At 38.6% G+C, this 27712-nt stretch overlaps 2 protein-coding genes and 1 long non-coding RNA gene across 6 annotated transcripts; 1 reads left to right on the forward strand and 2 right to left on the reverse strand.

Annotated features, from left to right (window-relative positions):
* Positions 1-3198: 3198 nt before the first annotated feature.
* Positions 3199-9305, reverse strand: LOC110710356. Of its 4 annotated transcripts, none has more exons than XR_002509153.1 (9): positions 8909-9305; positions 8685-8783; positions 7942-7974; positions 7632-7861; positions 7159-7300; positions 6852-7017; positions 4552-4762; positions 3585-3756; positions 3199-3302 (listed from the first exon to the last, which is right to left on the reverse strand). It is a non-coding gene; the product is annotated as an uncharacterized LOC110710356 (long non-coding RNA). The 4 variants fall into 4 exon arrangements; XR_002509154.1 differs by having other exon boundaries at positions 3654-3756; positions 8685-8826; XR_002509152.1 differs by having other exon boundaries at positions 8685-8826.
* A 6869-nt stretch (positions 9306-16174) lies between these two features.
* Positions 16175-26486, forward strand: LOC110710158 (probable 28S rRNA (cytosine-C(5))-methyltransferase). Its single transcript, XM_021888421.1, has 13 exons — positions 16175-16725; positions 17709-17767; positions 17935-17985; positions 18757-18895; positions 19183-19268; positions 19445-19543; positions 19637-19690; positions 21903-22047; positions 22252-22313; positions 22760-22847; positions 24641-24721; positions 24931-25092; positions 25455-26486. Exons 1-13 carry the CDS (start codon positions 16422-16424, stop codon positions 25691-25693), a joined length of 1569 nt encoding a protein of 522 aa, XP_021744113.1. The 5' UTR covers positions 16175-16421; the 3' UTR covers positions 25694-26486.
* LOC110710159 (17.3 kDa class II heat shock protein-like) lies at positions 26327-27290 on the reverse strand. The gene has a single exon (XM_021888422.1). It carries the CDS (start codon positions 27052-27054, stop codon positions 26560-26562), a length of 495 nt encoding a protein of 164 aa, XP_021744114.1. The 5' UTR covers positions 27055-27290; the 3' UTR covers positions 26327-26559.
* Between the last annotated feature and the right edge of the window lie 422 nt (positions 27291-27712).

Here is a 27712-nt window from a genome sequence, read left to right on the forward strand (position 1 = left end):
CGTCTAGCAGATAGGCCCGGATGCCATCCATCCAGGTTGAGCTTCAATTCAGTACCCCAATGGGATCTTCTTCAATACTTCGCTTTTCCATTACTTCCCAGAAAATTGATCGAGGCGTATCACATGAGGCGGATGAAGCCAATTTAGATAGAGCATCCGCTTGATTTTTCTCTGATTTGGGCACCTGACTTAAGTGAAATTGATTAGTGTGCCTGCACTAGACAAAAAAGGTAAAAAGGCACCGATTCAAACCCCCCCTTTGGCACCGATTTTGAATCGTTGGGGATTTGAGGGATGTCAGATCCATGAAAATTTGGCACCGGTTCAAATTGGTGCCAACTAAAGCATTTAGCACCGGTTAACCGGTGCTAACTACATGATTTGGCACCAGTTATTCGGTGCCAACTACATGCTTTGGCACCGGTTAAGCGGTGACCGGTGCCAACTACCATGTCGCGATTTTTTTTTTTCATTTTCAATACTATTGGCACCGGTTCATAGCAGGAACCGGTGCGAAAAACCCCTCTTTAGGCATCGATTTTGACTTAGAATCGGTGCCAAAAGTCCCCAAAAAAATTAAAAAAAACTTTTGGCACCGGTTCTTTTCCAAAAATAAGAACCGGTGCCAAAAATGCCCAAAAAATTATTTTATTTTATTTATTTTTTTTGCATTTTTTTCACTTAAATTGTACCAAATACTTATATATAATCATAATATACATAAAACACATATATTTTCTTCAATAACTTGTAATATTACACTTTAAAAAACTTAAAAAAAAAAAAAACACTAGCCCACTGTCTTGATTGCTATTGCATCTCAATTTTCCTAATGAGCTATCTTGTCTCCCCTCTTTCGCTTTTTCACTACAAGAAAACAGTTGGATTCCGACGGAAAAATTCCGTCGGAAACATAGCAAATTCCGTCGGAATCAGGCTTTCCGACGGAATTCCGTCGGAGTTAGTCTGTCGTAACAGCCTTTGTCGGAAATTCGACGGAGGCGTTATTCCGACGGATTTTCCGACGGATCTAATTCTGTCGGCGCTGTTTTTGACTTTGTTTGAAATTCCGTCGCAAATTTTCGACGGAAATTTCCATCGGAGGTGGGTAGGTTTCCGACGGAATTTTCCGTCGGAAGAGGTACATTCCGATGGAATTTTCAGTCGGAAATGATATATTCCGACGGAAAATTCCATCGGAAAAGTTAATAAAAAAAAAACAGAGCAGCCCACCCCACCCTCTGTCCCTTGCACCTGCCCCCTAACCACCCTCACGCACCACCCCTACCAACCCCTGGCCCCTGCCCCCTACCCCCTGCCCCAGCCCCAGCCCCTGCCCGCTACCCCTTACCCTCTGCCCCCTGCCCCTGCCCCTGCCCCCTGCCCCCTAACCACCCTCACGCACCACCCCTACCACCCTCACGCACCACCACACAACACCACCGAAACCACCCACACCCAAACCCACTAGCCCACCACCGTACACCACCACCTATCCCACCTTCACACACCACCACCAACCCACATCCAAACCCACTACCGTACACAACCAAATCGCAACCCACCTAACCACCGAAACCCACCTCACCACCACCAAAACCCACCTCACCACCACCGAAACCCACCTCACCACCCAAAACAACCACCGAAAACACAAAAACAAACATAAAAAAAAATCCATAATTCACCAACATATATTTCCAAAAAATCAGAAAAATCAACAACTTAATTAAAATCAAAATTAAGAAGAAAAAAAAGAGAAACATACCTTAATTTGACAAAAAAAACGCCGAAATTGGGTTTATAAGGTCAAATTCGACCGAGAAAACTCTAGATCTAGAGTTTTCATGGTCGAATTTTGACATTAAACCTTTGTTTTTTTGCAAATTTGTTGTGTTATTAGGGTCAATATTTGTGGTTTTGGGTGAGAAGGACGACGAGGAGGGAGATCAAGTTGTTGTTGGTGGTGTCGGTGGTGGTGGTTCTTGGGTGAGAAGGAAAACGAGAGGACGTCGGTGGTGGAGGGAGAAGGAGTTGTTGTTGTAGTTGGTGTCGGTTTGGGTGAGAAGGAGCGAACAGAGAAGAGATAGGGGAGGGAGAAGGAGGATGAGGAGGGAGAAGAGGAAAGAGAAGAGAGGAAGGAGAAGAGAATAGGAGAGGAGAGAGAAAGAGAAGGGAAGAAGGAGAATCAAGAGGCGGTGAAGAGGATTAGGGTTTCATTTTTTTTTTAAATTAGATTCCGACGGAATATTCCGTCGGAATATTCCGACGGATTTTTAATCCGTCGGAATATATGGTATTTCCGACGGATTTTAATTCCGCCGGAAAGTTAAGTTTCCGATGGAATATTCCGTCGGAAGTACCATATATTCCAAAGGAATTTTTTCCGTCGAAAATCCGTTAGAAGTTTTCGAGGGAAATTAATTCCGTCGGAATTCCCGGTGTTTCCGACGGAATTATGTGTCCGTCGGAAACAGTCCGTCGAAAATCGGCCTATTCTTGTAGTGTTTGTTCGAGAGAGGGAACAAGATAACCTCTTTTATGTTCTTTGAGCCGGTAAGCAGCATGACAAGTCTGTCCACGCCTAGCCCCCAACCTGCAAATGGAGGAAGCCCGTATTCCAGAGCTCTAAGAAAAGTCTCGTCTACAGTAGTAGCTTCCTTGCCTTCTTGATCCTGTGAACACGAAGCAATTTCATCACAATACAAGAACAAATAACTCTGGTTTACTAGTAAGACAGAGCGCATGCAAGAGATATTAGTGCCTTAATTAAAATCCAATGACCAGCAAGGCAAACACTACAGAAGTCAGGGCCTGTAGTTCAAGGAATTCTTGGTAGATGTGATAGAAATGGGGAAATATAAAAGCTTTAGCATAGAGCCAAATTGGTATCTAGACATCTAGGCAGCTTGATTTTATAAGTCTCTCTGTTTCCTTTCCCGTTGTATACTACGAGAACAAGGTGAATTTCCTGGATGCACAAAAGGCTGCTGGAATCAATTTGTACCCTCACAAGTTTGATGTTACAATTACTATAACTGAGTTCATAGGGACATATGGTGGGTTGGACAATGGAGAATATCATGAGGATGTGACAATAAACACATAAAAACAATTTCCAAACACGTTATACACAATCGGGTATATGCAAAAAGCATCAACAAGTCCAAGACATAAGATCAGACCAATACCACAGGGAACATCAGCAATTGCACCTGTCATCATCAGAATCAATATACAAGAGGCCAGAAAACACATTTCCCATGAAAGAGGATTTGATAGCAACTAGAGCTCTTGGACAGCTGCAACAAATTAAAAAGATTTTTGAGATGCAGCAAGCTGATGTGGACATTAAAGAAGAGTGAGAATTTAACCCAAAAGCACCAAAATTTCTTATAACTGAACCTAAACTGGAAGCAGAGAAGGTGGATCTCGTTTCAGTCTATTTTTAGAAATATCTTATCTAATTTAACTAATTGCAATCTACTATTAGAATTATCTTAATTACTTTAACTAATTTCAATCTACTTTTAGACTTGGTGGTGGGGGGCTTGCAGGCGAGGGACTTGCAGGTGAGGGATTACCTCCCGAACGAGGCCTTCTAAAATACTTGGATATGAAGGACTCAGCAATTGATTGGTACTTTCCCTTACCATAAGTCTCCAAGCACTTGATGTATGAGAAGTCCACATTATGCCCATCCATTAAAACGACATAAAAGCAACGACTTTCTTAGAAGTTGCTATGCTTTTTAACCTGCATATAGCAATATGAAAAGATTTTAGAAGTTATTTAGATTTCATTAAAAAAATAAAAAAGGATTTCAATAGCAAGAGCTATGTATAGCTTAGCATAATAAAATCAACTTCAGCCCCAATTTTAGCCGTTTATCAGGATGGTAGTTCAGCACATTTTGTCAATAACATATTTTTGATCATCAGGAGGGAGTGGTTCTCCATGATCATTACACCTAATAAATAAAGAAATGCAATTAGAATGATGTACAAAAATTTCTCGTCAGTGTAGTTCTCACCCAGCACAAGATTCTACCCCCCCCCCCCATTACATAATTCCAACTACCTGCATAAATCATACAAATAGCCAGAAGAAACAAACCAAGTCCTGCACAGCAGAAGAAGCAAGAAGTGACTAATGAGTACAAAGCAGAACTTGTACACAGTAACCGTCAACAATAACGAGCAGTGTTGTGAAGGCAAATGGTTCCATGAGTGTGGTGCTGGTTATTTAGAATTCCAGAAGCCATTTACCAGGAAAATTCATTCAGTGAAGCTTGCAATAGAGGACTTAAAATTCGAAAAAGTGGATAAACGTGAAAAGGTTGCAGTGATTTGGACACAATTTCAACACGAGGAATACACTAGTGAATGAAAGGGAAACCAGGGAAAATCTAGATAACAACCAGACAACACTAGTATATTTATGAAAGTCAGTTTTGTAAGGTCATACTGTCCCACATCAATTAATTAACAAGGGGCGTACGAGAAAGATGACTATATAATAAAACTGATTGTGAACATACAAATTACTTACTTGGACGGGGTCAATGGGTGACCTAGAAGACTCATGGCCTAGGCGGGTGGTCTCCATTGCACATTAGGAGGAGGGGGTGCCTGCTTAACAACTTCCCAAGAGGAAGAGTGTACATCATAATTTGTGATAGAGGGGGCGTGCGTTTGCGCGACCCCTATCCAATATCTAGTTCAACCTTCATTTGCGGTACTTTTTAATGTCAATGCATTATCTGAAAAGGATTTTTTTTTTAAAAAAAACCCAAATAAATTAGCAATTGCTTAATTACATTAAGGCATTAAGAGAACCAATTTGACATAGAATTAGCACATCAGACACTGTTGGAATTGATTAAACTCTACCAGCTGTGTGAAAGTTAACAAAAAATCCTAGTTCCTTTTAATAATGATATAGCAATATAGCATAATTGAGTTACAAATAGAATCACAAACACAAGGTAGTCACACATAAGTAGGATAAGTTTCAGAGTTTAGTTAGCTTAAGTGATATACTAGATTAACAAGCTCGCCTCAACTTGTAACTACTATTTTTTTTTGAATGATTGTATGGGAGTTCCAGTCAAAAGACTCGAAATTTAAACCAGACAAATTAACCAACTAGCTAGGTTGGAGAGGAAAAATCTTACAGTCCCAACGATACACACGCAAAGAAAAAGATTTCCAACTATAGAGCGCATAAAGGATACAAGTCAACCATCATATATACGCACAAGGACTTAAAATAATAGAAATTTCATCAACAAATGTTGGGTTTACGCACTCCATAACCTCAAAGAGCTCATTTAAAAAAAATTTACCAAACAGACAATGCACAAATAAGTAGATGTCCGTCTTATCATTTGTGAGCATTACATGTGAGGAGAAACTATGAAGAGCCCTATCTGGTCTCTAATTCTAAAGTTCAATACTATTAATAAAAAAAGTCCATTTATCCCCAATATTTTTTAGTGTTGGTCATTTGTTGCGATGGTAGGAGCTTTTGGACATTAATTTATTCGTTTGAATCTGAAATTGACTCATTTATCCCCTAACCAATTTTATCCCTAAATCTCTAAAATATATATGTCAGGCTCTCTTAAGTGCCATACCTTTTCCCATTCCTGGTTTTTCCAAGTAGTAAGCTAGTAACCACAACTGTAATGTGATGTGACCGACTACACATCCATAAATTAGGTGCTAAGTTTCCATAGAAGCTACTTAGTTGTTGATTTTCACATGGAACATTTATAGGAATTTCCTTGCAGTTTTTTTTTGGTAAGGAAATATTAATTGGGTTTCCATGTGCTTATTATCATGTTATACTAATGTTGTAAACAGTGACTATGTGTTCACTTCATGTGAATCCATTCCTTTTTAGAAACACTGTTAATGGTATGTTTCTCACACATGCTGTAATGGAAGATCAATTGTTAAATTGTGTCATCTTAAAACTCCAGTGGTGTCATTATTTTCAACAGGGACTGAATGAACTATCCAGAGGGCCTGAGAAATCTCTATATCCAGTCCCCATGGCCAAACGGTATTTCAATATCACATTAAGCTGGAAAAATTCAAATGTAAAACCAAAAAATACAGAAATAATGAGGAAGCAAAAGCAAAAGTAAAAGCAAGAGGGTTGCGGTAGTAAACTAACCCTAGTTTAAAAGAACTATGGCAATGCCTGCTATAATGAAAGTCTATGGTTTAAGGGAAAGACCAATAAAATCAACTGGCCTACCCTGGATCTTTCCACCTTCTAGGTTCCTCCCAATGCAATTCCTCTCAGAGTAGGGATTTCAACTATAATAGCTTAGGGTAGTGTGAGATAGCATGAACAGACAACACACACCTTTGTGTGTCAGCTAAATGGACTAAGAAAGCTTTAACCTTACATATGCCTTACGAAAGGGCAAAAAGGTACCAGACGTAATACATAGTTAGGGCTTGCATGGAATGCAGCTTTGGCTAAGCATATAGATGCATCATTAATGAATTACAATCAAACAATCACAACCATTCAAACGATCAACACAAAGAATTCACAAAATGAATTACAATCTAAGGCCACAGAGTAATATCACATAATCCAAGAAACTCATGCCACACACCAACGTCAATTGCAACAACAACATATCACAATCATACATCCCCTGGCCAGCAACAAATCACAGTTGCTGGCAACAATTTATCAATAAGCAACACACAATCCTCCATCAACAAACACTTGATAAATTTGAGCTCAGATAATACTTTGTGCGGTACATATAATTAGGGTCAAATTATCATGAAAATGCAGAAAAATTATCAAGAGACATCCTTTACCTCATCATCATCAAACTCATCACCATACCCAACCTTAGCATCGCCACAATACCCGGGTTAAATCCTTCTTGGACTGAAATAGTCATAATGCAAACAGCTTACCAGTATTCACGCTCATTTTTAGCAACATATGCCGTTGGGACCATGACTTCAGATATTGACACACCTACAAGGAAAACAAAACTGAGCAATCTTACAGAACGGTGATCCACCAAAAACAAATAATAAAAACAAACATCAACACACATGATGGGAATAATCAAATAACAAATAATTCATTATTGATGAAAACAAACAGCAAACCGACCTTTGTAATATTAATAATACATCTACTGGGTTATTGCAATAACCAAAAATCATCCACCAATGAGTAGCAAAGACCAATCCACCAATGAGTAGCAAAGACCAAACATAGAGTAACACTCCTCAGTATGAATATTTATCGGCACCTACATGCCAGGACATGAGCCAGATTAGCTTTAGCCAGATTAGCTTTAGAATATGGTAGTTATTGTATATACAAGGCATTTATTGGTACGAAGCAGCAAGGGGAAGAATAAACATGGAACTTCCAAAAAACAAACAATAGTAGTAATTTCAAAAGACCAGAAAATAAGCATATACTTCGACAAGGCAACATTCTATTCAGCATATTCTAGCTTTTGGATTTTGTGGCAAGTCGAGTTAATTCATATTCAAGACAAAACCTTTCTGACTTTCTGTTTTCTATTGTGTATGCATATCAATTTTATCGAAAGAGTGATTTGCTAGATTATATACCTTAATCCTTGCATATAATCGATCTAAAATCCCTTCAGGCATATCACTCCATTTAGGAACATTAAGGGGGCAAATCTCCTTCACCCAATCAGCACACTCAACAACAAGTTGATTTGCACGCTCACCCACAACAACTCCTAATGTTGGAGGAATATTAACCTTGAGCTTTTCGGGTTGAATGCTTCACAACTTTTTATACTTGAGTGCTCTACTTGGATCACGAAAAGGACCTAATTGAAAATACATTGCACAAATCAGCTAGAAAACAGAACCATAATTAGAAAACAGAACAGAACTCATAACAAATTACCTTGTCTTTTCTTCTTAGGTTGTTGAAAGGGACCTAATTGAAAATACAACCCCACATATTGCATTAAACTCAGCATAAATTGAAGCACTTCAAGCTCAATGATCAACAAAATTCAACACTTACACACATTATAACAAAAAATCAAAACCAACCCATTAAACAAAACCCATAATTCAAACAAACCCAGAAATTTATAACCAATTGCACAAATAATGAACCAACATTAAATTCATAAAATTAACCTAAAACTTGCTCTGAAATTTCAAGAAGCCGATCAGGTGGCTTCCAATAAAAGAATCGACGAAACAACGCCATGGGATGGCGCTGTTTTCCCCAAAATCGGATCCAAAACGATTAATTTCAATGAAACCCAGGCCTAATCCAGATCCAATCAATTGCAATCCAGCTAAATATATACCCGGAATTAAATAATCAAACCCCTCTTCAAAATTTATCAAATTTGGTGCAAAATTGGATAAAATGATCGAATCAAGAAGAATTCAACAACAATCCCAGAAAAATCAAAAGTCGGAAAGAACCCAGAATGTAATTGAGTATATCATATGAGAGCAACCATATCTACTTTCTTAAACAACCTACATTTACATAAATCCAAAAAAAACATTAAATCTTCTTCAGTGCATGTTATTGGTACCTCTTATACAAATTCATGAAATCTACATAAACATTGCTAAGGGTTAGGCAATGTTTTTTTAAAAACGAAAAAAAGGAAAAACCATTACCTGGTGGTCGGTGGCCGATGCACGAAGGACGACTGAGGGGAACGGAGGGTGGCCGACGAAGGGTGAGTGGTGGTAAGTAGGACCTACTATCTCCTTCTCCTACTTATTTTGTTCGACAAAAAATAGAAATAAAACCAGAACCCTAAAATTATGAAATTGAAAACCAAATCAACGACAAACCCTAGATTGCAAAGGAATTCAGTAGATTAAGAAGACCGTATTACCTCGAAGCTGCTTCAATGGAGGTGAGGAAGCTCAGAATCGGCTTCAATGGAGAATATAGAGCACGAGTTCAATGGAGGCCAGAGATATGGAGAGAGAAGGAGGTGCTGCTTCAATGGAGTGAGAAAGCTCGTAAACCACTTCAATGGAGAAGGTGAAAATTCGGGATGGTGGAAGTAAGAGAAGGCAAAAACAAGAGCTAGGGAAAACAGAAGATGGAAAAAAGGGGGGGGGAAAGAAAGAAAAGCTGGAGCCCGGTTTTTTTTTAATAAGTTGGCACCGGTTTGAACCGGTGCTAATTAAATGATTGGCACCGATTTTGGTTGGAACAGGTGCCAAAACTGATTTTTTCAATCCCGCCCATTTATTTTGGCACCGATTTTCAAGAACCGGTGCTAAAGGGGGTGTGCCTCTTTCATTTTTTCTACTAGTGTTGCTTCAGCTTTGATTGCCTACAAATATTTTAACATGGTCGAATGGGTGGCCTCATAGTCACCATGGTACTGGCTAACAACCAATTGTGAATCAGAGCAGGCGTCAATTTTTCTTGCCCCTGCTGCCTTGCACTTGCGGATACCAGCTAGCAGGGCTTCATATTCCCCCTCGTTATTTGAGGCTTGAAACTTGAACTGTAGTGCATATTCATACTTGTCTTCTTTAGGGGACTGACATATAACCCCTGCACCACAACCGTTCATAGTAGAGCTCCCGTCTACATACACTTTCCGAACATGGTCAAGATTCTCCGACTCAGCTGGCCTTGTCATTTAGACAATGATGTCGGCAAACGCATGTCCCTTCAATGCCTTCCTTGGTTCGAAAGAGGTTTCAAGACTTTGCATCTCAATAGCCCATTTGAGCATCCTACCGGATGACTCCAAGGTTGTCATTGGCCGCTTGAGGGGTTGGTCTTTGTAGACCGCAACCGGATGTGCCAAAAAGTAAGGCTTCTACTTCTTGGTTGCCATGAAAAGAGCCATGTCAAATTTTTAAACCATTGGGTACCATAGTTCAGCATTTCGAAGAACATGGCTGATGAAATAGATCGGGAGCTGGATGCCATTAAGGGCATGATCTGAGACGGCTAAATACATGTAAAACGTTTCTTTGGGCAGAGGACTAACAAGCCTTGGCAAAGAGTGCAAGTGTTCTTTCAACTTCTGAAAGGCTGCCTCAGCATCATCCCCCCATTCAAACCTAGTCTTCTTTTTGATAGCTTGGAAGAAATAGAGGCACTTGTCACTTGATCGGCTGAAAAATATCCCCAATGCTGCCAGACAACCTATTAACTTCTGAGCTTCTTTGATAGTGCGGGGTGACTTCATGTCAATGACCGCCTGTATCTTATCTAGATTGGCCTCTATCCCCCTTTGATCAATTAAAAATCCGAGAAACTTCCCAGACTCAACACCAAAGACATAATGCTTGGGATTGAGCATGACCTTCTGCCGCCTGAGTGTGGTGAAGGTCTCTCGGAGGTCAACAAGGTGATCCGTCTGTAGCTTGGATTTGACTATCATGTCATCAATGTACGCCTCTACATTTCTCCCAATTTGATTAATGAGGACTATATTAATCATTTGTTGGAAAGTAGCAGGCGCATTTTTTAAGCCAAATGGTATCACAGTATAGCAGAATAACCCCTGATCAGTGACGAATGTCGTCTTCTCTTGATCTTTTTTCCACATGGGTATCTGGTGAAAGCCTGAGTAGGCGTCCATAAAGCTCATCATAGCATGTCCGGCTGTAGAGTCGACCAGACTGTCGATCTTTGGAAGTGGATAACTATCCTTCGGACATGCCTTGTTCAAGTCAGTGTAATCAACACACATGCGCCAGGTACCATTCAGCTTCTTTACAAGCACAACGTTCGCAACCCAATCTGGGAAGTGACACTGCCGAATGAATCCGGCGTCTAACAGCTTTTTCACTTCGGCAGCTGCCGCCTGACTTATCTCCTCAACGTGGTTTCTTTACTTTTGCCTAACCAACTTCTTTTTGGGATCCACGGCGAGCTTGTGGACATCTAGATCCAGGCTGATGCCTGACATCTCTTCGACTTCAAAGGAAAAGTTATCTTTGAATTTCTTTAACAAATTGTGCAAGTTTGCACCCAACTTTGCAAAAGCAATCGTCCCCACCTTAACAGTACGCTCTGGACGTGTGTCGTCCAGAGCAATATCAATGTGTTCACCAGCCGGCTGGGGATGAAGTTCATCCGACCGTTCCCCAATCAGTGATTGCTATTGTTTCTCTTTTTTCGTGGCCACCAACTGGTCGACTAATCTCTCTTCTTGCTGGCTGTTGTTGGAGCAGGCTCGGCTTCCTTGATATCATCAAGGTCTATTGGATCCTCACACTGGTCGACTGCGGCCACCGTGGACTTGACGTCTGAAAGGTAGCATTCTCTAGCCGTCTTTTGATCCCTGTTTAAGGAGCCAACAAACCCATTATATATCTTTCTCAAATTTCAACAGCATGAGGGATGGAATAATGACGGCCTTGGATTCGTTCAGATTCGGACGAGCCAATATCAGATTATAGGTAGTCAGCTCTTCTACGACCAAGACCTGAACAACCATGTAGCGTCCCTCTCCTTTCTCCCCCAGCCAGATGGGTAGGTCAATCCGTTTGACTGGGTGCACAACCCCACCCCCAAAACCAACCAAGGGGTGAGAAACCTTGTGCAGGTTGCCAACCTTGTATTTCAGCTTTGACAAGCACTTGTAGCTGATGATGTCAGACGAGCTTCCAGTGTCAATGAGGATCCGACCGACCTTCTGGTTGGCCACTTTGCATTCAATGACAATGGGGTTATCATGCGGTCGGTGGACCTTGCCCCTGTCCTTTTTAGTGATGATGACCTCAAGAAAAGCGTCAGTAGACGCTTGAACCTTATGAACTAAACTGACGTCCAGCCATCCGACATGGTCCTTGGTGCCCCTGATGGTTGGGCCCCCTTCAGCAAAGCCGCCTGCTATTGTGTAGATTGGCTCTTAGTCAGTGTCTGAGCTACTAGCAGGTTGGGCATCCTTTGTGGACGACTGCCTGGGGTTTGTCCTCGGAGTCACCTTAGACTTCAGGATGTAAGACTTTAACACCCCTTATCATCCAGACGGTCCAACAGTCGCTTGAGACTATAGCAGTCGTTGGTGTCGTGGCCAATATCCTCATGGAAATCGCAGTACCTGTTTTTGTTCCGGCCTTTGGCGGAACCTTTCATAACAGCGGGCTTCTCTATGGTCACCTAATCTTTTATCTCCATGAGGATGGAGTAGCAGTCTTTGTTAAACTTGTACTTTGGGACGTATGGTTTAAACTCTTTCTTTTTCTTCTGGGACGGCTGATCAGAGTCGTCAACCGCCCAGATCTCTTTTCTCTTCTTACTCTCTTCAACTTTCTTAGCCGGCTGAGCTTGCCGACTCTCTTTTTTGTCAGACTTCTTGAAGTCCGATTGCTTGCTGATGGAGCAGAGCTCGGTCGCCTATACATAGGCTTCCGCCTCCATCAGCGATTTCTGGAGGGTGGAAACCCTCTTTCTGACGAGGTCAAACTTAAAATTTGACCCGTCCTTCAGACCCTTGAAGAAGTCTGTATAAGCCACATCGTCATACAGCCCTTGAATCTGGATTCTCACCAGATTGAATCGCCTGACGTATGATCGAAGCCCTTCTTTATCCCTCTTCTGCACTACACCCAAGCCAAGACTTGTTTTCTTAGCAAGGATATTCATAGAGAAGTTAGAAGCAAACAAGAACGCAAGCATTTTAAAGCTGTTGATGCAGCCGGCTGGCAAATTGCTGAACCATTGTTGGGCGATGCCCTTGAATGTGGCCGGGAAGCATCGGCACCAGGTGCGTCATCCAACCCCTACAAGTACATGAGGTTGGTGTAGGCCATGGGGTGGTCTACAGGGTTGGTGGTACCATCATAAGTACCCACCAAAACATTTTTAACCTCGGCCGGCTGTGCTGCCTCGATTATCTCCTTGGAGAACGTAGAAGGTTGTTCCCCAAATCTAAGCAGACGGAGCTGCCAGTCCAAATGTTGGACGTTTTGTGCCGCCTGACCCCCAAAGAGGGCCGGTTGCATGTAATGTTGTCCATACGGCCACTACTAGAAATAGGCTGATTTTCGACGGACGGTTTCCGACGGACCCTTATTTTTGTCGGAAAAATCAGAAACTCCCATGTATTTTATTCCGTAGAAAATCCGTTGGAAATTTACCAACGGAAATAAATCTGTCGGAAAATATAGGCTTTTCCGACGGAATATTCGTCGAAACAGTACATTTCCAACGGAAATACAATCCGTCGGAAGTTCCCGACAGATTATTCCGTCGGAACATTAAATTTCCAACGAAAATGAAATCCGTCAGAAGTTTCCGACGGAATATTCCGTCGGAAAATAAAGTAATTATTTTTAAAAAAATAACACCCTTAAAACCCTAAGCAACCGCCCATCCCCCTTATTTCATTCATTTCTCTTTCTCTCTCCTTCTATTGATTCTCTCTCCTCCTCCTCCTCCTCCTCCTCCTCTGTCATTTCATCTTCTGCCTCACTTTTTGTTTCTCTTATCTTCCTCTCGTTCTCCTTCTCCCTCATCTTCTCCTCTGTCGTTCTTCTTTTCTTCTCCCCTTTCACTTTCATAGCCACCAACACCATCAACGAACACCCTCAACGCAACACCATCAACGAACACCTTCAACGACGCCAACACTAAGTTCACCAACAACGGCCAACAACGGTTTTTTATATATCTTATATTGTAGATCTGGCCTTTTTTTCCTTTTAAATTCTAATTTTAGTTAATTATTGATGTCATTGTAATGTTAATGTATAAATTTTGTTAAATTTATGTATATTTATATATTTCTTTGAATTGATTTGGGTAATTTTCGTTGATTTTTTATGATAATTTTCGGTTTTTTTTTTGGAATTTTTTTTCTTTTTGGTAAAATTCTGGTGTTGTTTTGGTTTGGTGTGGGTGGGGTTTTGGTTGGGGGTTTCGGTTTGGTGTGGGTGGGGTATGTGTTGGGGTAGTTTCGGTTTGGTTTGGGTGGGGTTTTGGTTAGGTTGTTGGGTCTGTTGGTGGTGTATTATTTGGGGTGTTGGTGGTGTTTTGGTGACAAGGGTTGGGATTTGGTGGGGTACGATGGTGGGTTAAGGTTGTGGATCTGGTAGGTTAGGGTTAGGTGGTTTAAGGTGGTGGTGTACGGTAGTGGGCTGGTGGGTTTGGGTGTGGGTTTGTTTTTATTTTTTTCGGTGGTTTCCGACGGACTTTGCCGGTGTCGGAAAATCTCTTCCGAAACTTGACTTCCGTCGAAAACTCCGTCGGAAGTCGTCTTTCTAAGACGGAAATTTCGTCGAAAAAGGTCATTTTTCCTACAAATACTTTTACGACGCCGCCTTCCGAAGGAATTCTGTCAGAAACTACGATTTCCGACGGAAAACAGGGTGTTTCCAACGGAATTTTTCCGTCTAAATTAGTCTATTTTGTTCCATAATCTCAATCCAATTATTGTTTAACTGGATGGGCTTGAAATGAGCTTTCCAACGATATATTATAAGCCCAAATCTGACTTATAACGAAGAAGTTATGGCCAAAATACTAAACCGAGCCCGAATAAAGCCTTACCTACGGCCCAATGACCATGTGGAGGGTCCATTAACCATAACCTCATTCCTAAACCAATTAGGATTTATTACAAGTTTCTAGAATCATCTAGAAGGTTGTTTTCGATCCTAAATCCATTAGGATTTATTGTGAGATTCTAGAATCCACTAGAATGTTCTAATTTATCCTGTTTTCGAAAAGATAAAGATTTAAGAATTTTACATCGGATAAAACATCTGTTTTTCGATGATCCTAATCCCGGTCAAAATATATAGAATACGTACGGAAATTTGGTTAACCCAACCTGATTGGAAATCGGATTCTGTACGAATCATATTTTTCCAAAACCATCGCTGAGCAACAGCACTATCGCGCCGCGACAAGTCTGTCCGCTGCGATGGAACCTGTTTAAGTCCGATTTGAATTCTGACTCATTTCTAATCCTTCGACCCTCTTTTTTCCTTATAAATAGAGGTCGTATCACCCCATTTTAAATCATCAACAAGCTCAATCACCAACAATCATCATTAATACCCTCTCTAATATTCTCATACTCTCTCTTTTTCATGTTCTTAGCCTAGCCTAAATACATCCTTGATACTTTCCTCAATCAAACACCATACTTCCTTTGCGAGATTCAAATATTCCTTGCCCTTCTCGACGTTGCCTTCGACCTCGGCATGAAAGGTTGATAGTTTTGAGGGTTTGGTCCCAAATCTATATTTCAATTCATATTTGATTTATTTACTTTATTGCTTTAATATTTCTTGAAGTTACTAACGAGTTTATTGTTTTAATAGCAAGAAGGGAGGAACATCAACGTAAGTAATTCGATTACTTAATTGTTCTTTTGATAGAAATCATGCTTAAAATATTATATAAATTCCTATCATCATGTTAGGATGTTGATTTTGATTCCTAGTATCATGTTTAGGTTAATGCTTTGATTATGATTTTTTATTGACATGCTAGGGTTTGTTATTAATTCGTTTAGTATTATGCCTAGGATCTTGCTAATCATGTTTAAATGATGTTTTGATTATGATGACGATTGTTGTGTCAATTATTACATTGCTTGATTATTCATTATTTATTGTTACTGTTTGATCACACCCCTTCTTGCAGGTTTAAAGGGAAATTGTACTTGAAATCACGCCTAATAAGATAATTAATAATTTGATTGAAGGCGAATATGATTTTAATTCAAGTGATCATTAATATTAGATTTATTTGTGCATTAATAATCAAACAACGTAGATTAAATATGTTTAGGATTAACTTGATGTATGTATGTTGATCGGAAAGCGCACATGAATATCATAAGAATTAAGCAGAGGTCGATTTGGGGCGGGTTCAATCTCTTTTAGGTTGGATTCGTACCATCATATCCGAATATCCAGTCATGGTTCCGGACCAAAATGCAGTTAGCGATCTCCGTGATCGTGAATGGGGTGTAACTTTCGCACCCGTGAACGATTTACAAATTCCTAAAACTTGTTGGCGACTCTTCTATTTCTAGCTTCTTTCCCTTGAAGCGCCGCCATGTCTAAAAGTAAGAACATAGTGGGCTCAAAAGTTTGAATTTGAAAAATTCCCTACAGTACTCGATCTTATCGATTCACTTCATGGATATCATTTTTAGTGTAAATGGTTTATCAGTTATCTGAACCGATAATGTTACCGGTTTGGGTATCTGATCCATGCTTACCCCTATGACGATTCCTATTACTTCTTGATTACCAATCTGAATACAAACAAAAACCCGAATAAAAACACGAACCCGAATAGACCTAGTAACGCATACAACACCACCCGGCAAATTTGTCAAACTGAAATTACTCTCACTACACTACCATTACCCCCGCCGTGACAGAGGCCGAAACTTGAAAAAACCAAAAATGGTACGCCGGAAGAAACAAACTCTTAAAAAACTTAAATCCTCCAACACCGACAAAACCAACAAGCAACCGCCGTCGACAACGCCACCACCGCCGAAAACCCCGCCGGAGAAGAAGGACCGGAAACAGCTAAACGCTGAAAAGTCGGCGCACTTCGGCCGAAGGGAGGCCGCTAAAATCCTACGAGTAATCCTTCAAGGCGACGCTCATCGTCGTGCTGTTGGTTCTATCAAAACCCTGGTTTTTAAACCTTCTGTTCGTAATAAGAAGGCTACTTTTGCTCTCATTTGCCAAACTCTTAAATGTATGTGTTTCAAAGTATTAATTTGTTGATTATATTGTTTTTCTTTTTCTTAATGCTGATTTTGGAGTTTTTTTATTGTTAATATTTTGGATTAGTTTTTGTTAATTTATGCCTGGACTTGTGAATTTTAATTTGAAATTGGAGGTGTTGATATTGATGTTCACTTCAATTGTTGCATGGAAATTTTGTTTGATATACTAATTGAATGTGATATAAGTTTATGTTTTTGAGTTTTATATTTGAGGGAGTTTTCTCCGTTTATACTCATGAAATTTAACATGATTTTCAATGTGTTAATAATTTCAATTATGTGCTACCTTACTATAGTAAGCTGAACATAATTCACAGCTCACTGACAAGTGATGTGCCATGTGCTGTTGTTTTCATTAGTTTTTGTTAGCTGGCATGCCATTGTGTGGCGAAGTATGAATGTTTTGACCAATGGCAATTTAATAGACACTGCCGGTGTTAGTTTTGAGTCATGCATCATAGTTTGTTAACTTTGTATGCCGCTTTATAAGCTAGAAGTTAATATAAGTCTATGAAACATTACTTTTACGTCGTGAGCTATGAATTACTCTGTATCTTGTAATTCTAGAGTGCATGGTTTGTGAATGAATGAAATCATTAAAGCACAATCTGAATTATGATACAGTTTAGGGGTATTCCCTGTAAAATGTTTTTTCGGGGGAATTATATCAATATTTTTCTTACTTCTTTCTTGTTGGTTATGCATGAGAATGTTGATACAGATTGTTCATGCAATTTGTTGTGTATACTGGTAGAATTAGGAGATGTTGAAATCATATTGTCCGTTGTGTTAATGCTGTAGGATTGTCTCATGTTGTATGCTTTATTGCGATTACACAACAAACAGTTGAATGTACAAGTTTTAGATCATTGTCCCATTATGATATCCGAAAGAATAGTAGTAGATGAATTTGATTGTTAAGTGACATCATTTTGGCTTTGATTGCTTTCAGATCTTCCTATTATCAAAGAAGTTTTGGATACTTCTGCTGTATTAAACAGCAAATGGAAGGTAAATAGTTTCTTTTAATTACATGTTTTTTGACCAACTTACGTACTTGATCCTGTAACATGAGCCTAAAGTACGATTTCGAATTTATAAGATTCCATAATAATTAATGGCAGTGATTTGGAAGGTGTCATTTCTGAATTAATTATGGTCTTTTATCTCTGTTTTAGAGACAGGAGGAGCTAATATACATAACAACCTACGATTTGCTCTTCGGCAAGGTAATATTCAACTTTGTGTTTCGGTATCATATCACTCTTTCATTTCCTTGAAATATAATTTCTTGAACCAAATTGGACATGAAGTATACCAAGATTGACCTTTTGCTATAAGGGATGAGGGGAAGTCAAAGTGTGAAGGCTTGATATAGCTAGATTCAGGCTCCAATGTTGTAGCCTGGTAGGGATGCAGCTGGGAGCTCTAGTAGTAGTGTTATGTGTACCTCTTGGTAGTATATTCTGTGAGATGCTGTAGGTTCTTGGTTCTTCCAAGTAAGCTTATAACCAAAGAGTGGTTGAAGACCATAAAAGGCTAAAGTATTTCAAAATCTGGCATGATTTCTTACTCAAAGCGTTGCCTTTTTAAAAAGTTCGTCTGAGACCTCAGGTCTGGGTTCTAACATTTGTTGCCTCTGGAATCCTGTAACGTCTTTGTCTCTTCAAGTTTTATATGGAAATTCAAATTCATGTATTATGATGTTTTATTAATGTAATTATTATTTATGCATGACAGTATTTGATTATTCGAAAAATTTACATGTGTGAATTATTGGTGAATTTATGGCTTATCTCTATGAGGTGCACATGCATCTTACCTTATTTCCAGGCTTTAGAACCCCTGTTTCTTCACTGTGTCTCATGCATTGTTAAAACTCTGACCTAGAGAAATTTGTAGGATAGAGAACTTATCTCGGACAAAGTTGAGTCCATTGTATTTAAGTTTTGCCCCTTTCATCTGAAATTTTTCTTGATAAACTGAATGTAAATGTTCAGGAAATTTCAACATGGGGCGATGCAGAAAAATTTCTATTTCAACGAAAAGCTGTCCTTGAGTCTACTTTGGCAAAGATACTAGCTAAAAAGAAGGTTAAACGAGTTGAAGACCTGCTATCACAAGACAAGACCACCCCAGGTTTGTTTTGCCCTTTTAAATACTGGCAATAATGGTGGACTCTTCTTTATATTCTAGGACATGAACCAATGTTTTCATAGCTAAAGGATGGTTTTAGGCTCTGAGATGTTGCATGTATCATAGAAGTAACCCTTCTTTATACTAATACTTTCTTCTGAGATATTCATGTGACATCAGTATATCACGTGTGGAGTCTTTAGTTTTTGTATTGTAATCACTCATCTGTTCTTACAGTGTCTGCTAATTGGATTCTTTTAGAATACCAGGCTTACCAAATTTCTTTTCAGATGTTCCAAAACCTCGATATGTCCGTGTAAATACTTTGAAACTGGATGTTGACTCTGCTATCAAAGAACTTGGAAAGAAATGCACAGTAAGTTTTCTAGATTATTTTCATCCTTTTTCCTCTCCTTTGGTTGGGGGCAAGGGGGGATTGGGCATAAGCAGTCCTTTGAAGTTTTGAGACATCATATTGATTGTTCCTTAAGTTCTTGATAGTTTTGGTGTTTTACGTTTATGTTAGTGGCTTCCAAATTGTTCATTGTATAGGTTAAGAAGGATGACTTAGTTCCAGATCTGTTGATTCTTCCTCCTGGTGTTGATTTGCATGATCACCCACTAGTGACAAGTGGAAGTGTCTTTCTACAAGTATGCATTCTTATCTTTATTTGTTGCTTTAGTATGTTGATAACTTAGTAAATTGACAGTAACAAACTTCTATTTGATTTTACAATTTGCTAGGGTAAGGCAAGTTCTATGGTAGCAGTTGCCCTTGGGCCTCAACCAGGTTGGCAGGTTAGTTAATAATTTGATTAGCTATCTGTAAATCTGCTTATGAACTGAGCTGGTGCTGTAATTATTAACTTGTGGAAAAGGAGGCAGTCTTATGTCTGCATACAAACACAATTGTTCTCAATAAGATAGTAATACTGTAATACCGAGAAAGAAAGGTTACATTAGAGTTTCTAACAGCATTCTCTGTGACATTGTCAATATGTTGAGTTTGCAAGGCTTTATAATTTAAATCTTAGAAACCCTTACTGCAGAATCCTTTACTGTTAAGTCTGCGGCTCTTGTACACCTCTCTGTTTCCAATGCTTCCTTAGTTCCTTTAGGTGTGTAACCAACCTCGTAATAAATTTTATTGGTATTTTGGGATACTTTGTTTATGTTTTTATACAAATTCACAATGTTTCCTAATAGTTTATTTTATTTTATTTTATTTATTTATTTTTTATTTTTTTATTTTTAATAACCAAGTATACAAGTAGCTGTATATAGAGCCTTACTTTTGCTCCCAATTGAGGTTTTAGAGATTAAAATAAGCTAAATTTGTAGGTACCTTTACACGTTGCAACTTTTATGTTTGCTAGTGTCGATTTGTGTACTATTCCTTAATTCTTTATCAGATGTGTTCTTGGAAGAGTGCGGTGCAATAAGCCCATAACAATGTAAAAGAAGCCAAATATGGTAGCAATAAGATAAACAACTGAGCTATATTTAAACTTTTGGAGGATAAAATACGTTAAGGGGAAGCAATAATCAAACAAATTTTATATCCAGATTGTCTTTGAGATTAGAAGTAGAGGTATTCTTTCAAGTGGTATGCATTTAACCTCAAGTTCTTGTATTGCCTTTGTCAATGAATCTTATGAAAGTATCTGACATGGAGTTCTTGAGGAATAAGGTTGAAGCTGTTGTTAATTTTTTGACAGAAATTGGGTTTAGAATAAGTGTTGGATTTATGTGCATAATCTATACTCCTTCATTCATGAATAATCTTCTTGTTAGACTTGGGCATGCATATTAAGGAATTTTGTAGGGTGGGGTGAGAGTGTGAGAGAAAGAGAGTTAATGGAGAAGTCCAATTCACATGGCTTGAAAGAGAAATCTTCATGTTAGGCTTTGGCACGCCTATTAAGGAATCTAGTGGGGTGGGGGTGAGAGTGTCAGAGAAAGAGATTTAGTGGAGAGGTCCACTTCACATGGAATGAGTAAGAAAGTTATCAACATAAAACGTGAAGATTTTTTGTGGACATCCTAGTGTGAATTGATTTATTTGTGATTATTATCTAGGGGAGAATGGAGTTAACTTTCAGTGATGGGAAACATTTTTGAAGTTGAGAGAAGGGAAAAAGAAAATGAAATCCCCCCCCCCCCTCTTCTTTTTCTCCCCCTCTTCCTTCTCAGCTGCCATCTTCAAGTACACTGCCACCCGCCACAAGTATTGACCACTTCCACCATTCACCCGTAGAAAAGACCCTCTTTGCCAATGTTAGCTCTTCCAACACCATCATCCCTTTCCCTTTGACACCTCTCTCTCTTTTATATTCTTCCATATTTTGCTCCTTCCCTTTCATATAAATGTTGCAGCCCACAAATCTACCACAATACCAGTGTTCCTGCAGAGCTAACTGATTGGGAAGATAGATGCAGTTCTAAGTGGGGTGAGAGGCAAAGCATGGTGATGATGGTTAGAGAACGTTGAGTGGCAGTTTGTGGTGGTAAGAGGGAGCTGGGATAGTCACATACTCACATGGTTATGGAAATGAATATGAAGATGTGTGTAGAGAAAGTAGAGGGGCATAGGGTTAATAATTGTGGTGTGATAAGAAAGAGGCAATGGTGGGAAGAGAGAAGATGAAAAGGCATTGGATAGGAAGAAACTCTTTATGATTTCTTTCTTTTCTGATATAATTTGTTATTTTTTAAAGTTTTAATAATTATTTAAAAGGTGTAATAAATGCTTATATGTAGTGAAATCTTAACTTATTATACAAGTACAATATTTATTTCATGCTGTTTTGGTTTATATTTTAACTTAAAACGCGTGTAGCCAATGTATTTAAAAATTCCTAGTGGAAAATTTCGTTGCAGGGTGTAATAATAAATGAAAATTTTGGAGATTGGATGCACACTTGCTCAGAATTTTTGTGTTTTGGCACTTGTCTTCCTTTTTTTCCACCCCCCCCCCCCTCTCTGTAGTAACTACTTGCTTTTTTTGAAGGTCCTTGATGCTTGTTCTGCTCCAGGGAACAAAACTGCACATCTTGCTGCTCTCATGAAAGGCAAGGGAAAGATTGTAGCATGTGAGTTGAATGCAGATCGGGTTAAACTTCTTCAGAACACTATCAACGTAGCTGGGGCAAAAAGTATCCTTTTTTTTTTTTTTTTCTCTGTTCTTACAGTTGGCTGCTGTTCTTTTGTTTAGGTCTCTCACGTTTGTGTTGGTGTGTGATTATTGTTGTTCAATTTAAAAATCTAAAGTGTAATATGAAAGATAAAGTCAATAATTCATTGCATTGCTCTCTTTAATTTTACATTATTGTTATTTGTAACCTTGACCTAGACAACAGATGTGGAAGTTCATCTTGGGAATTTTCTGAACATAGACCCAGAGGATCCAGCCTTCTCAAAGGTGATTTTTGGATGTTTTAGTTATTAGTTACTGCAATAGTGATTCTGTTATGTAGTGGTGAAAGGTCAATTATGTTACCAGTAATTGGCATTTCTTAATCTGTAATGATGCTGCCATCGTAAAATTGATGGCAACTGTGCTTGTTTTCTTCGCCTGAATTTATTGTTGATTCTCAAATACGATTTGAATTGCTACTACAGCTCCCATGATCATGAAAGCCTTTTTTTTTTTTTTTCTTTTCTTTCCACGCTTATTAATCTTTGCTTTTAAGACCAAGGAACTGGATATATCACACTATTACTTTTAAACAGCTCTTTGTATTTTTCGTTGCATACAGAAGGGTACTTATGCTGGTCATGTTATGTAATTTAAGTACTCTTATTACCTAGAGGTCTAAATACTCTCCTTTGTTTCTTCCCTAATGTATATTAAATGCCTTGTAACAGCTTCGTGCTATACTCTTGGATCCCTCCTGCTCTGGATCAGGGACTGCAGCTGAAAGATTGGATCATTTGCTCCCTTCACATACGAATAGTAAGTGATTAGGCTTTTGATTTTCCTTTTTTATTATTTACAGAAAAGTGATGTACCGTTCTCCTAGTAGTATAGATACTTTCATAAGAGAAGAAATGCTAGTTGAATTTAGCTGTGATAAGCTACTGCTTTACTTTTAAAGTTGAAGGGTCCAATAGGTATCATTTTATAGCTGGTTGCTTCTTTCTTTGAAGTTGTTGCAGCGAATCATCATAAACCCCGTCTCTATGCCTATTCTTGGTGGAAGGGTAACATAACTAACATTGTAAATGTCACTTGAGTCAATTATGGATTATGTTGGGTGTGGAGACAAATCAAAGTTTACTGGATTAGAGAATGCTACAGAATGGTGTTAAGGGAAATCATAAAATATTGGGTTAAAGAATGCTGTGATGCGTGAATCAGTGAATGGTCATGTGATAACATAGAAATAGAGGGTCAATGTTAGATTCATTCAGATACGTGGAAAGAGAAAGTGTCACTAGAGAGAGCAGTCAATACAGTGTCACTAGAGAAAGTGTTATCCCTTTGCTTTTCCTTCCCCCAATTCAATCTTGTTTTATTTCCTTATCTTCTTAATTTCTGTTTAATATCCTCTTGTTACTTTTAACGTACTAATTTAGCATTGCTAAGGATCAATCTGATTCTTGGCAATTGTCTCCTTAGGTGGTTATGACATATCGATCCGTCTCTGTAAGCAGTGTGATAAATTTCTGTCTCCAGGAATATCCACTGATTGTATATCGTTCTAAATTCCAGATCTCTCAGCTCCTTGTCTTTTTGTAAATATTTTATTTGAAATTAATGATGATGAAGGCATGTATGTGGTTATATATACTGGATCCAAATTAACTTGCCAGAAAACACTGTAGAATTTTATTACTTCATACCTAATTGTTACTATGCCAGTTCAAGGTTAACATTGGTGAGGGACTGAGGGGTATGGAGATTAAGGAGGGAGATACAGAGAGTTAAAAGGGGGATCCATGTGATAAAAAGGGAGATAGAGAGAATAATTGGCCAAATAAAGTAATTTTGCATTATTTTGCAACTTGTCAAAAAAGATCACGTTGTGATTAAAAGAAAGCAGAGGAAGTAAATGCTATTAATGCATTGGAAACGGTGCCAAACCCTCTGCAAACGTCATTATCATCCCAATAAGTTTTACCTAGCCTTTCCCCCTTTTCTCCATCTGCTCCTCTCAAGTTTTAACCTGCCTTTTATGATGGGTTGCTGATTAGAGGGTTGGATTGTTGACAACTGATGTGGTTCAATCTAATATTGGTGAACTTAGTGTATCTTCATGTTATTTTGGGAGGGACAGGGTTCTGATTTTTTAAAAAAAGTTTTCATCATACTGGTTCATGTAGCCGACCCCACTTATGGGATTAAGGCTTTTATTGATTGGTTTTCATCATACTATAAAGCGTGGCCAGCTACAAGCATGGTTATCATTTGCTCTAATCCTTGAAATGAACACAAAGGGAACATACAAAGATATAAATAATATTGTCGACATCATCCTTGTATAACCTCAATTAGTGTGGTGCTCTAGTGTTAATGCACTGTCTTAACATCTGCATGATCATCGTTCTAGCTTGACATCCAGATTCCAGACTGACATGAATCATGTTAATTTGTGTGGTCAGTTTATTTTGGTAATTGAAAAAAATACTATGTATGTTAATAATACTATAACAGCATGACTAAACCAGGAAGCCTGTAAGCATGGTATTTAATGGGATAAAGGACAATTTCTGTTTGACTCATCTTTTGAAATTGTTGCTGTGTAGATAAAGCAGGTGTGTCTGATGTAATCCGGCTGACGAACCTTTCAGCTTTTCAGAAGAAGGCTCTAAAGCATGCATTATCCTGTAAGACTAACGTATCACTTCATTTTGGTTTATCACTACTTGGATAATTTATTCCCGTAACTTCTTGGTTTTTCAGAAGCAGTTTGTGTATAATGGGAAGATATTATCCACCTTATAATAATTCTTGCTCTAATTGGTTTTTCAGAAGCAGTTTGTGTATAATGGGAAGATATTATCCACCTTATAATAGTTCTTGCTCTAATTTGCAGTCCCAACAGTTGAGAGGATTGTTTACAGTACATGCTCTATCCACCAACTTGAAAATGAAGATGTTATAAAATCAGTCTTACCCACTGCTTTAAAGAATGGTTTTGAGCTGGCGACGCCCTTCCCCCAATGGTCTCGTCGAGGTTTGCCAGTCTTTGAAGGATGTAAGTGCTGATAAGACAGAAGTACTTTCTATCTCATGTATTATCACCTGTTGACTTGCTGTTATTTAAAAACTTCTAAATTTTGTTTTCTTATGGGAATAGAACTTGTAGTACTGTAATCTGTATTACTTTACCTAAATGAGATGAGAGTTTAAGTGGACTTGGCTTGGGAGATGTTTTGCATAGGAATAGAACTAGTTTGGGCAGATAGTTCATGTACCAGTAGTAATATTTTGCTTCAAGTTATCCATTTATTCTTGTTTCTTGATGATACATATCTGACTATCTGTGAGGTCTCAGGGTGAAACATCACCATTGCCTGAGGCTTATTGTTTGATTAATGCCTTTTTCTTGTATGGCAGCTGAACACGTGCTTCGGATGGATCCTGTTGAGGACAAAGAAGGCTTCTTCATTGCTTTGTTTGTGAGGAAACAAGAAGAATGCAGACCAAACCAGTTAAATCTAAAGAAACGAAAACCTGAAATGCCCGTGCCTTTCACTAGGCTCTCAAAGATGTGGCTTCTCTCTCTGATGTTGTCTCCGCCACATGGTGGTGGCTGTTGTCCCGGAGAAGAATCTGTTTGTCACTCTACAAATTAAGCAACTTGAGAGTGTCGTTTTTGATGGAACCATTCCCTTTAATTTCAATCCATGTTCCTATGAACTACCACATGTAATTGATTGTGGATATCCAAATCGGCTAATTGTTAAGGCCCATTAGTCTCTTGTCTTACATAGTTGCTAGTTCATCAGGAATTAATTTTTGTCTTAATGTTCGCGGTAGATAGTTGATAGTTCTTCTAAAATTTTTGTCTAGAGATTCACGGTTGGAAGATAAGCAATTAAGATCTCTTTTCAAAATAGTTAAATAGCAAATCTGTCATGAGAAATTGAGAATATCAACTTTTTTTGAGCATGCATAACCCCCATTACACTGGATTGTACAATTAATGAGACAAAAATTTACAAAGAAGTCGTTTTCTAATGTCATGGTTTAAGGTAGCACTTATGAAGTTTTTCTTTTATTTTATGTGATCAACATCAATAATCAATGCTTTTAACGAAAATTATGATAAAAATGATCTTAGAGAAGTACTAAGGTATGGAGAATTTATTGTCCAAGTTTATAATCTTAATAGAAACAAGTGCTCAAGAACATTTATATTGTGCGCAATCATAGGTTTATTTTGTTAGAAAAAAAAGTATAAACAAAACAAAAATTAGACAATGTACTGAGAAAGAAAAAAGATCATTTCCATTTTACTCATAATCTCATTCCAACATTACATCATCATCATTCCCATCCATTACATCACACATAGAAAATGACGGGCAATTCTACCCCACCACATCTCTAAATCTCACCCCACAAAAAAAAAAAAAAAAAAAAAAACAACCTTACTTATTAAGTTATTACCACCACTAATCAAGATTAGTTTATTCACGATGATGAAGATAATCCACAATTAAGCAACCTTAACCTCAATAGTCTTAGGCTTCTTGGGTTCAGGAGGAGGCAGCTTCTCAACAGAAACAGTCAACACACCATCTTGACAAACTGCACTAATCTTCTCCATATTTGCATTTTCAGGCAACACAAATTTCCTCATAAATTTCCCAATTCTTCTTTCCATCTTCAAATACTTGACCCCATCTTTATCTTCTTCCCTCTTTCTCTCTCCACTGATCACCAGCACGTTGTCGTCTTCCACCTGAACTTTTATGTCTCCGCTCTTTAACCCCGGCATGTCGATGATGAACTGGTACGAGTTCGGGTACTCTTTGACGTCAGCCGGGGTTCGCGCCATCGCACGCGCGTCACGGACGTAGGCGTTTGATGGGGCGGTTGATCCTGTGGTTGATTTGTCTGCTGCCGAAGGGGTTGTGAAGTCGTCTGCGTCGAGGAAGTGTGAGAGGGCGTGGATGATTGGTGTGTCTAAGCCTGTGAACCGGAAATCCATCTTTCTTTTTCTTGGGAGCTGAATTTTGGTTGGATTTGAAGTGGGTTTTTGGTAGATTTTTGATGTGATTGCAAAGTGTATGTGAAAATGCTTGAGTGAATTTTTGTTGATGATACGGGAGTTGAAGGGGGAGTTTATATAGGATTTAGAGAGAAGTTTCTAGAGAGAGAATGGAAGAGGAGGATTCTGGGGTGTTCTTGAATGTTGGTTGTTGTGTGAGTTTCACGTGGCATTGATTTTTGAAACGTGTCGAGAAGGTGGTAGAATGTTATGGATTTGGTGTCAAAATTTAAAGTTGGGGTTTACTAATTATGGAGTTTTCAGATAATTTTAGAAGTTACTAGTACAACGGAGAAAAAGATGGATTCAAAAAAACAAGAAGAGAGAAAAAGATAGGAAATATACTGACCCATAGGCCATGAACCATGGACCGAAATACAATTATCAAGCCCAAAATTCCTACTCAGAATTAAAATAAAATTGGCAATCGGATCCGAATCAAACTGATAAAAATCTAGATTGGATCAATTTTTTTGTAATGCAATCATACTTGATAATTTAGAGCCTAGTAGATTTCAACTAGTCTGAGTTTAAACTACCTCAATTAGAGGAAAAACTCTCCATACAAATGTTGATGCCTTCCCAAGTCTCAAACCTG

This window comes from Chenopodium quinoa, unplaced genomic scaffold (genome assembly GCF_001683475.1).
Source record: "Chenopodium quinoa cultivar QQ74 unplaced genomic scaffold, ASM168347v1, whole genome shotgun sequence".
NCBI classification, from domain to species: Eukaryota; Viridiplantae; Streptophyta; class Magnoliopsida; order Caryophyllales; family Amaranthaceae; genus Chenopodium; species Chenopodium quinoa.

Coding starts and splice junctions, on each gene's coding strand:
- LOC110710158 (XM_021888421.1), top strand. CDS start 16,422: ATGGTACGCCGGAAGAAACAAACTCTTAAAAAACTTAAATCCTCCAAC. Junction 17,768..17,934: donor TATTAAACAGCAAATGGAAG/GTAAATAGTTTC, acceptor TCTCTGTTTTAG/AGACAGGAGGAGCTAATATA. Junction 19,544..19,636: donor GTGGAAGTGTCTTTCTACAA/GTATGCATTCTT, acceptor ACAATTTGCTAG/GGTAAGGCAAGTTCTATGGT.
- LOC110710159 (XM_021888422.1), bottom strand. CDS start 27,054: ATGGATTTCCGGTTCACAGGCTTAGACACACCAATCATCCACGCCCTC.